Consider the following 11984-nt stretch of genomic DNA (forward strand, 5'->3'; position numbering starts at 1 on the left):
GCATGTGTCATTGACTGACCTGCATCTCAGCACCGTACCTTCAACACCCATCTTGGTCCACTGAACTTCAAGGAATAATATAACGACACTCGAGCGCAACCACAACAACACATACACGAAATAACATTTTGCAACATGCCTATAAGTATTGTGGATATACGAAAACGGTCTTCGAAATAGATCACTTCGTTTTAAAAATGTGTTTACTTTAGAGTAGTCAAGGCTGCTCAATTATTTATAGCACTGTTGTATTATGTACACCAGTACTGTAAGAGTGACGTATTGTACAAAGAAACTGTACAGAAACTGTATAGAAACTGTATAGAGATATAAATGTGATCAAGCGAGTACTTGGACTTGACATTGCTGAGAAAATTACAGCATATTTGAATACTTGCACAACTTGCCTAGTAGCCTACATTGTATATAACAATTGATGTTGCATCAAAGACCTTACGGTGCGTAAGTTCAAAGGCAGAAATATAGCCGTCGGGTGGCGTGACATGTTTGACATTTAAATCCAGCAATGCTCCAAGAACATAAACATTTGTACGGGGATCGGAATGTCTCAAAGCGCTGCCCTCTGCCGCAGCATAAGTACTGGCAGGCCCCGTCCTGGTGTGGTCCGGTCTCGTTCACTACTTCCTGTGCTATCGTGCGCATCTCACAGCGTCTTCCACGGGTACCTGGTGAGCCGAGTGCATGACTTTCTTGGCAGTAATCAGGTGTCTGCAGGTGTACCAGTGAAATGTTTGTAGTGTTTTCCTGACTCGTGCCATCAGTCGAACTATTCGTCTCCAACAGGACTGAGCTGTAGTAGAGACTCATAATGGTCTTGGATACCCGAGAGAAGGACAGTGTTGAGCCCAGGCAAGTTAGAGAACATGTTGCGCCAGGACTTGGTCTGCAGCCGCAATACTCTGACATCATGTTTAGGACGACCTGTATTCATACACATGCAATAGAAACGAAAAACGAGAGAAACACGTTAAAACAGAATTTTAGTGTCAACAAAATGTCTATAGTCATTCCAGTGAGCAGAGAGCGCTATGCTATGCTATACACCCATTGCCGTAGCCTATATCTCTAACAGGCACTGATCACAGTCACTGACTGATTAGTCAATGTTTCAGTGGCCATAGTGATGTGACAAGAATAACTACCAGATTTTAATGGGTAGTCATTACTCAGTATGATCCAGAACACGGATGATCGAGAACACAAAATTCCTAAAAGTGACAGCATGATCACGGAATTTAATTTATTCCCCTACCTATGCAAAAGACGTTACTTCAGTAACGTCGGGCGCTAGCCAGGGTCCACACAGCTTTAATTTCGTGTGTTTGTGCCGTCGGCATGCCTGGCGCTATCCCGTACCTGTCCCGTACCGTACCATCAAAGACAGCTGGCCACAATATTCAAATAGGGCTTTTAAATACAAGATCATAACGTGAAGCAACTTGGAAGAATGAGTATGTATGCGACGTGTATCGGGGGAATGCATGCAGGGCCGCGGATAGTGCGGGTTCGAATCCTAGGTTATGTCTTGAAAAATAGGAGAAATGAAAAATGTATAACATCCCTATGCTTTTTTTTGCCTAGGTTATCAAGGTGGCGGACGGTGTCATATTACCCTCGAATGCAAAGAGAAAGTTCATTTCTTTCGCTCAGGGCCCTACGCTATGCTTTTTTGCCTAGCTCATCATGCATGTTATTCGAACAGATGGAAACTTTTTGCAATACAATGATGTAGCCGATCAGTTCGTTTTGGTATGGTTGGGCATTGTAGCCGTCATGGTTGACGTAAAACACCAGGGATGAATTTATCCTGTGTCGCATCGCAGTTTGCGATGCAAAATCGATCTACTGCTACTCAAAAGTCATTGTGACTCGCAGAAAACAGCGATACATACAGACTATCCATGCCTAGCCTGTGCTGTCAAGTAGCATGCATACAGTGCAGTGTACATGTACATGTATGTGGTGCAGGCACTCTCAATCTGCATGCACTTGCACTTGCAAGTATGCTTCAGTCGTTTTTGCATAATGGGCTTTCAGGCATCACTCTCAGGAAGGAGAATGTGGTAAACACCCCACCTTCAAAGAAAAATGCCACTCGAAATCAAAGACTGCGATGCAAGAGGGATTTTGCATAGCAGAAACTGCTATGCAAAAATATGACAGTAAATTCATCCCTGAACACTATAGCCATGATAGCCAATCAAAGGAAAATACATTTCCATCAGTTCTAATAACATGCATGATGAGCTAGGCAAAAAAAGCATAGCGTAGGGCCCTGAGCTTCCAAGCTCTCTCGTTTCAGCATCAGAGTGCCAGTAGTAGCAGTACGTTCGCGATGTTATTCTTTTGATTCATCCACACATTGTGCTGCTATGGCTGATAAGATACTGGCAAAATTGTCTACATATACATACCTATTAAAAGCGTGTGAACAGGAGATTATCCGTGAACTGTGAATCATCCAATGTTGGATAACATTACATGATAGGATGTAACGTTACATGATAGGATGTAACCAGAAAGGCGTGAGTTTGTCTACTTTTAGAAAAGACTACAAGTTTGCACCGTTCCGCTTGTTTCCGTATTTCTTCGGAGTGAAGGCAGAAATTGCAATTTTGGATTTTTATAGCGGAAATGATGGATTATCACCAGTGCCCTGTGGCTGAGAACTTACCTGCAACCCAATGTCGCTGTTCAAGCGTCTGGCCTTGGCTAAGTCGTTTTCCGCCTCATCATCCAGCAACATGTAGACTCGTAGAGTTTGCAACGTGTGTTGAAGCTGGCCCCACCGTGCTGCTGCTGAGCCCGCTGCACCACGGGCCCGATCGGAAAGGGTGGTTGCATTTCCGCCGCAGTATCCTCCTGCAAACTGTTCTCGCTTGCACGCTTCGAGAAGCGAGTACGCGACGCCTGCCATTTGTGATGCCGCCACGAAGCCAGCTTCTGGAGAACCTGCGGTGAAGCAGAGGTGCAAGTGGAAGGCTTGAGGAAACCAATTTATACCATACATGTATACGTATGCAGTGTACACAGACAGTACGTATGCAGAGTAGTGATAGAATTACTTTCGTCTCAAACAAACGATAAAACACAAAACGACAGTATCGCCACAAATCAGGGAGTAGTAAAATATATTTTACTACTCCCTGCCACAAACTACAATCCGGTAATCTACAGGGGTACGGGTACGCGGGTAAGCAATGTTCAATCCGTTGGCGCTGTACTGTTGCTTCAATACAATTTTAAAATTAACGGGCATGTTGCCACGAAGCCTTGGCGATAGTATACCCATTTTAAAATGTCCATCACCGCGGTACATGATTCGTCACTTTTATAATTATGGCGAAATTAGAATTTTAAACAAGCGTTTCGGAGACAGAAGTTAGCGTATAGCAACAAGGAGGACTACAATTTTTGTAGTTTCGCTGTAAGCATTTACCATGTTTACATGATGATTGTACATGTAGTACATGTAGTATAATGACCTTTTTGTTTCTCTCTTTATTCCCCGTATTTCACTTTTTTTTGTCCATAATATTATAAGATTTGCATCTGCGCCTTTGATACTAGGCTAGCCTGCTAGAGGGTGGTGGCGTTCCCACGACGGATGCGGAAAACTGGGCTTCCAGCCGAGTCTCACGCGAACCGTGACAATTTTTTAATTATTTTTTTATAAGATTTGTTTTTAAAAGTAGTCGCCACTCCATTGTTACCATGGTTACGTAGAGTCACTGATGAATGTAACAAGTCAGTTCTGAACATAATAATCCTCTCTTTCCTTTTCGTTGTGTGCCTTGCGATCATCGTTTCACATTTTACTCATGCATGTCGACATATAGGAAATGCTTACGGCGAAACTAGTCCTCCTTGTTGCTATATTTAACTATTCTAAAATTCACATGCTCGATATCACGTCATCCAAAGAAAACAATAGGGCTGCCTCTGGCGGTGATTACCCGTGTACTCTCTACGCACTGTATGCTTCCTGATGAGGACATTGTACCTGAGCTCTATGCATATGATCACTGCTAGCCTCTCACGCGTCACGTCAACAAAACACTGAGTGATGAACATGGGACATCAGTTGCAGTTGCACAGAATTCCCAAGAAATGTGTAACGGAGAAAGTACTTGTTAGTAGAGAGAAATTTCAAAGCGGCATGCACGCCGTATTTGTTTTAAAATACCAGTACTCAAATTGAGACCAGTAATTAGGTGCTAATTGTACTTGTAGCTCTAGGTGATAAAACAGATACAACGTACGTGTGCAATTGCATTTTGTGGCCACTATATTTTATTTTTATGAGTTGAGGCGCTGTCCACAATGACGTACATGGTACCAGTGCATGCCGCGCCGCTACACTGCAACTCTGCCTGGTACCCCACCCACTGCACTACTACTACTAGTACTGGCCGCGGGGCCGTGTTGAGTCATGCGGAGCTGAGACGCGGGAACATGGTGTAGACCTGGAGAAACTGATAATACTTTAGAAGTTTAGTGGTGGCTATGGGGAGTCCTAATGGCATTCTTGCTCTTCTCGCTTCAAACAAGATTGGAGCCTATGGGCACTGGTAAAAAGAAAGGAGCTCTTGTCTTGGAGCTTTGGTCAGTTGGACTTTTGGTGGGCCCATGTGTTCACACACTCGATACATGGCACCTTGTTCAGATCAAGTCTTGGTGTGTCAGTCTAGATCGTTTCCGGTGCTTGGATGTTGAACGACGCCTCCACTCCCCACCACCGTGTGTCTTTTAAGGGCGTTCCTCTGAGCAGCTCTGCATCTACACACCGTTGCGGCCTCTTTTCAGCCAAGGCGTTACATACAGGTGATTAGATAGTCGAAGTAAACATTGCATGAACACCGGAGGCTTATTGCAAGTTATGTGTCCGCTGCATCCTGTGTCTTTCGTACCATCGGTGGCTGTCGAATACGCAAGGAGATGTTCTCGATGACTGTGTCACTTATCACATCTTTGGCGACGAACCGGCTACCCATTCAGAATATCCTTTAAGCTACTTTAAATTGTACTGTATTGTGTCATAAGCGAGCGGAAAGTAGGTGGCACGGAGCAATGTCTTTTGTAGTTTTGTCAATTACTCATGCCTCTAGAGACACATGATCCTTCCGGGTTGCAAAATACCCAGCGAACACAATCCAACATTGCATTGCATATTCCAATCTCAGCACCATAAGCGCACGAGTTAGCTGTGTGTGTGTGTGTGTGTGTGTGCGCGCGTGTGCGTGCGCGTGTGTACGTGTGTGTGTGTGTGTGTGTGTACGTGCGCGGCTGTGAGTATATGAGCGTGCAGACGCTAGTGCGGTTAGCATGGAATCTCTCCACCACGGTTAAAATAAATCATGTACACCAATCCGAGAGCATAGAGAGCACAGTGACATGCTAGTGACTAATGACTCCTTCCGTTGATGTTGCACATACTCAGCTAACGCTATACACCTCCATGATGTATCTGTGATATGTCTACATGATTGTATCACGAAGAAACAAGCCCCGCGTGCTGTTAATCTTTTCGTCCCCAAAATTACATCGTTTTCTATTTCGGGAGCAGTTTGTATGACAGCCAGACACAGTGGACAACTTCTTGCAACCCTCTGCCACCGTGTTGCACCGCGGGGCTTTGACGAGCGCCGCCAGACTGCCTTACACCGGGCAGATCGCATGCATCTAATCCTATAATATTAATAGCCATTGGACTAACTCATGAAGAGAACGGGGAGTAATACTTTCACATGCAGGCGAGATTCAGGACGTAGCTAAGCAACCGGCTGGGAATGCGCTATCAGCCATGCTCGCGCACTGGCGAAACAGTGTTCGTTATGCACTGACCAGAACAATTGCAATCACTGCCAGCTCCTTCTTGCCTTGGTGCAGCACGCAGAGCGGAAGGTGTCTCCCAAATTTCCTGCCCACTGTTGTTGCACTGAACGTGTCTTGTTCCGTCAAGAACCACAATCTTAGCATTGTAATTATCCTAGCCTAGAAACATTGCAGTCATCATGCTAGCCTGGAAGGCGGAAACCAAATCACCGCTATGACACGTCTCTGTTTCCCCAGCGCGTGTTATGTGCCCATTGCTATTGAAACTGCAGATTGATAATCATGTGCTCAAAGAAGACGCTCGTTGACTTAAAGGCGCAGCCTAATGGCAGCGGTTCAAACCTGTCTGAACAGGATACCTGTGCGATACGAAGGTTGTGTCACCTGTTCAAGCATAATACTAATACTAATAATAGAGCTGCATGCATCGCATGCTACTGTAACGCCGCCGCAGAACTACAGCAACTCAAGTGTTGCGTTGTGCGTCGAAATGAACCTGTGAGAAACAGGCCAACCCAACAACCTCCTTCCTCTGCGCACTCTGCACCAAGACAGTTATGTACTAGTACACCATCCAGTATGCACAGGGGAAATTGCCTCAACGTCATGCCACCCGCTTTGTGTCACCGTCAGCTTAGTCCTGCTGAAGCTAAGCAGCTCCAAGCGGGATAATAATCGTCTCCAGGGCATACAGCAGTACACGTGCGTACACACTGGTACATGTACACATACACTGATCAACAGCTAGCTATAGCTAGGGCTGGTATTTCTGTTACATCAGTGATCATATGCACGACGCTTTGTGTAACATGTACCTACTTGTCGGTGGTCTTCTACATGCACTACATGCAGTGTGCCTTACCTTGGCGAAGAGCATTTCTCAACATAGACCTGGGTTTGACGACACAGTTCCATTGGCGCTGAGCGAAACGTGTCCTGCACTCTTGCACAGCCATCGCTGCTCCCTTTCTGATGATGGGCAGCAGGGTGAAGTGTGTGTCGCACCAAACCCTCTGGGCGGGTGATAAACCCGGTAACGCAGTACAAGAGCTTGCAGAATACTCTGGAGCGAAGCGCCTGTTGTCCTGCTCACGAATGTACGTTGCAATACCTATCCGCGTGTGCCAGGGCAATAGTCTAAAGCAGAGAACACACACCAATGGGACATGAACTTCGGTGTATTACGACTTTCATGACTACAGGTCTAGCTAGTAATGCTAAACGAACGAGCAATGATACAAAGTTACCATACCAATAACAGCACAGCGGAAACACAAGAGAAGAAACAATTCAATTTGCCACTTGCAAGCGATACCCTTCTCAAACCAAAGGTAACGGTTCGGGTGATGACACACGTTAGTGACAGACATCATTATGCGCAGTGCTCTCAGTGACACTCAAGCGGCTTTTATGATGGCATGAAAGCGCTGACACAAAGTGCACAATTATGCCAATAGACAAGTGACTCCTGTGACGGTAAGCTGCCTAGCTGGCTGGGACAAAAGCATAATACACTTTGACATGACAGGTGCTAGGTGTCACTGTCAATGATCTCCTTCCCAATACTGGTTGGTGTGCCTATTAGCGGGACAGTGCGCGGTCTGATGCACGCTATCGTCATTTCAAACTACATAACGTTACAATGTACATATCCTTGCGTCTCATCCTACCAAGAATGTTTTCCAACGTGGCAGGCGTGGTACCGGTAGACTAGAAGGGTAGAATGCCAGTCTTTCACCAACATTCTAAACTAGAACGGCTCATGGCCTGAACTCCTGTTCATTACAGTTTCCTATTGCACTGGATTGCAAGTTCTAGTTCAATCTTACCTACTTCTATTACCAGTACCAGTGGCAGTGGTAGGAATGGAAGCCAGTAGCGTGATTCTGGAACCTCCAGGTGCTTCTGTAGCAGCATCCATCGTGTACAAATTGATGAGCAGTATAAAATAATGTAGCACGCATCTCCTCCTCGCCATCATCCTTATGATTTTGCTGTGTTCAGTCGCAGCAAAGCCTGCTACAATAAGCATTGATAGACAGGTCAAAATCCGGCGACATTGAAACTCCTCATCGTCGCCTAAGTTCGCCGTTCGTCAGCTCAACGTTATACTTGTTAGCGAGTGGGCTGCAATGCAGCGTGTCGTGGCAGGAAAGAATGGCTAGACTGAAATGCAGAACCCAAATTTGGAATAGCCTAGAAATTCCAGTATACAGCAAGTAGGTGGCAAAAGGCCTTACTACAGTTGAACTCAGGAAAACTATCATGTGTCTTACTCGATATTCTGATTGGTCGATTTGACCACCTTCCAAAGTCCTTTGCTTTTTGCAGAGACTTTCATCTCTCTAAGGACGACTCAGAGTCGATCTCTCAACGTTCAGAAGCTGGGGTCAATTCTGCCTGCTTGTTGTGAATGGTATGAATGACTGGAGTATACACCATGATTGTAGTGGAGTCGCTGCTCTTTCCGGCGCTAATCGGCGCACTCGAGAACCGTAATAGCTGTCATAATTCGTTCAGGCACACACGCTATTGCAGCACTCGAGGAAAGAAGCTATTCAACGGTGCTTGCCCTCAGTGCGAGGAAATCGCCTTATAGTATACCCCAGTACTTGCTATTTTCCACCCTGGCTTGCTCAGGGCATGTGGCAAATATCTTGATGCCATGCAGCACTACCTGGCCTGGCCTTGGTTACAAGAACCCGACGGTCTATCCTTCTCTTGTAGCGTCGACCGGGTTCGACATTGATGGTGAATGTTAGCTATAAGCATGATGGAGTATCGCGGAGCTACCCGCTGGCTGGAGACAGAAAACAGGTTTGGAACTTGTCAGAAACTCAGTACATTTGCACGTGGGAAATGTGATAATGCTAGTGCCTGTGGGGACTGGGTGCTCCCATAGGCATGAAGCCATCATAGCTATGAAAACCATAAGTATTATACTCGCTACCCGATGGGAATATGTGACCAAACTCGAAAGTATCGAATTGTTACTAATTTGTTAGTGAACACTCGACGACATAATTATACATGTACACGGACATATTATACCACAATAAAGTAACTTGATAATGGGGAATGTTGGAGACCCAGCATATTTCAATTCCCTCGTGAGGTATTTCCGCATTCTTTGATAACTTTGTTACAGAAACCCCTTTTCAACGATCGACTTCGACGCATAGGAAGTTCTATCATTGGTGGCGGGATGTGTTTGTGCTTGAGGCTACTGTCGTGATGATTATGCAATAGTCTCATTCTATCTTTTCGCCTCACATGGCTGGTACACTGCTGAAACTCACATTGTTGTGTGGGTGCACATTCGGCTTTAGATCAGCATTAGATCAGTAATTGTCAATCCCGATTGCTGTACGTTTGGACTCACGAGTCATCCCGATTGCTGTACGTTTGGACTCACGAGTCATGTCTCAAGCAGCCATTTCTACTTCCTTACGAAATCACCATCATCACAGCGGAGACTTTAGCCACGGAAGACATGCCCCGATGAAGGAGGACAGTCCGTAGAGTAAAGCCTGCTTCGATCGCCTTCAGGGACCTGTTAACTAAGTAAATTGGAAGGGATCACCCTCCCCTACGTCATCTAATTTGTAGCCTCCTTGCTTTACAGTATGATCACTGCTATCTGCGCACAGTCTTGCTGCACACAGTCTTACTACGCACAGTCTTGTCAGATGCATCCTGCCTGGTGTCCCAGTGGTGACGGGTCAGGCAGGTATGACTATGAGCCTTACTACATGTACATGATGTAGTACCAAGAGGTTATGTACTCGTAAGAAAGGGTTTGCTCCCCACACCGGAGCTCTTAGTTATGTACTCCTGCTAGTAGATCTACCCCATTCGATTTCCTGTAACGGTGGGATACTGTAAAGGGGTGTGAGAGATCTCCTCCTCCCCCCCCCCCCTCTCTCCAGACACACACACACGCGCGCGCGCGCACGCCCTCACGTACGCCCACGGATTCATTCTCGACGCGGTAAAACCAGAAGACCACATGCCATCGTGTCTACCTTCGGGCAGAGGAGGTGATAATGAGCCGTGTTTCTTGAATTTGCTCGTCTGTGACGTCTTACATTCTTTTGCACACACCACTGCGCACCATGCTGCTATGCTTCAGTGCTGTGGGTGGCCAGCTGATTCCTGCTTCCGCATTGCCTGCACTGGCCGCAGCGCTGAATTCGTTCTCTCCTGTGTGACACCAACACCATACAGTGTTATGGATACCGTAGGTCTACGCGTATGTTTACTGAATGCATTGTACACTGTACATGTTGGCACTTCCTGTTCGAGCTGCGTTGCTAAACATGACTTCTCTATCGCTACAAAGCGTGTTGAGAGTGTTGTGCACTCTTGACATCGAACAAAAATCATGTTATGTATGGTCTCGCCTGCTTTCTTCCCCCAGTCAACCACAGCACAACTCCTCACCTGCAGAATGGTATACTACATGTCTTGTTTTATTCAAATCCCACAAGTGAATAATAGCAAGAATGTACAAGAGAAGAGCTAGAGAGAAAAGGGAAACCAAGGACGATGGTATACTAGTATCCTATTTTTGCTTCGGAAACTCCACAGTACTCCACAGTACTGAGTAGTAGCGAGTAACGTTAACCGAACCGGGAACAAATGAGGATGTTATAAAATAGAACCATCGGTATTACTCGGAGGATCGTTATGTATGGTGATACTCCTGGCATGGACTGTGTCCCATTTTTGTATGCTACAGAGATGCCTGGCAGTCGCACTGTGCATCTACTGCTTACACAGCTGCATAATGTCGTTTTTTATTATTTTTAAAATCTTACTTTTATTATTTTTTCGGCAACGCAGATGATGATGATGATGATGACAAGTGGGGGGGGGGGGGGGGGGGGACTTTCGACGTAATAGGAGAATGCATTGTTCACTTTGCTTTACAAGAGGTATAATAACGCCATGGTCATTGGTGCTGTCATGCTGTAGGTTTTCGAAACCTTACCTTTCTGTTCCCAGGCATGCAAGTACACTTCGATACTGCAATGGGTCGTACAGATGCTCCTTATCGCAGCAGAGGTCTGGGCTAGTGCCTTAGTGGGTGGTGGGTGCCGATCATATCCACTACAAACAGCGTTGGAGACTGGACAAGGAGACGAAAAGTTTGTGCCAAATGTTCCCTGACCATGGGCATAGTATCTACATGTACAATCATGTATCTTGCAACAGCCCAAGGCAAGGATACAGTTCGGATCTGCAAATGAGCGGAGGGGGAAAACAATAGAGTGAGGTCGGGCATGTGAATACAGCAGCTCGGAGAATGTGCGGTCACTACAGTACTTATATCCAGTGTAAGCACGCGGCTAGGCTGTGCAGTGAAGGTGGTGAGTGCGGATTCTGCTCTATGACTGCGAGGCTGAAGTCTATTTCTAGTACCTTCCAAATCCCATTCGGATCCGCTGGATGATCTGTAAGTGGAGACTCACGTCAAGGTCATAATTATACAAAAGTCATGTAGTCTGCATGACTACTCCTGTCGTCCTGACAGACCTCAACCCTGGTGTTTGTCTTGTATGTCCGATATCTGGATATAAGTAGATGGACTACAATCAGTCATGTGGGCGTAGTAACGTTCCGACGGTCTGCAGGCATGTGAAAATGTTGGGTGTACACAAGTGTGGGTTCGAAGCCTTGAATGTGCCGCCCTTCGGCCGCTATACCTTTACCTGCCTGTCCCTCCATGTACAATGACAATGTGCATGTTGCTCCGATTGTCCTCTCATCCAGCCTCGTTGTACTCGTCACGATGTTTTGAGTTTTATATAATGGGTGTCAAACAATGTAATGAACGAGGGAAGCCTACCAGCCATGGAATAAGAGAACAAGAAAGCAAAATGCACACGCAAAATATGGCAAGTATAAAATTAAAATTAAAGTAAATCAAAACAGTTACTAGCTTGTAGTCGATCCTCCCTGGCTACACTCCTACAGGCTACGAGAGTGTGTGAGCAGACCACAAAGCCATACACGTAATAATGCCTATGCACTCTGCTGCATCGTGAAGCAACAAAACTACGCATTAGCTTTGTGATGACCAAGATTAGGGGCAAGATGGCCCGGAGGATGTTGAGTGGGTTTAC

At 45.9% G+C, this 11984-nt stretch overlaps 1 protein-coding gene across 1 annotated transcript; it reads right to left on the reverse strand.

Moving 5' to 3' along the window:
- Nucleotides 1–61: 61 nt before the first annotated feature.
- On the reverse strand, nucleotides 62–8748 carry LOC135809073 (protein Wnt-7b-like). The gene is made up of 4 exons (XM_065322335.1): nucleotides 7686–8748; nucleotides 6719–6993; nucleotides 2696–2973; nucleotides 62–942 (listed from the first exon to the last, which is right to left on the reverse strand). Exons 1-4 carry the CDS (start codon nucleotides 7886–7888, stop codon nucleotides 469–471), a joined length of 1230 nt encoding a protein of 409 aa, XP_065178407.1. The 5' UTR covers nucleotides 7889–8748; the 3' UTR covers nucleotides 62–468.
- Between the last annotated feature and the right edge of the window lie 3236 nt (nucleotides 8749–11984).

Source organism: Sycon ciliatum, chromosome 2 (genome assembly GCF_964019385.1).
Source record: "Sycon ciliatum chromosome 2, ocSycCili1.1, whole genome shotgun sequence".
NCBI lineage: Eukaryota > Metazoa > Porifera > Calcarea > Leucosolenida > Sycettidae > Sycon > Sycon ciliatum.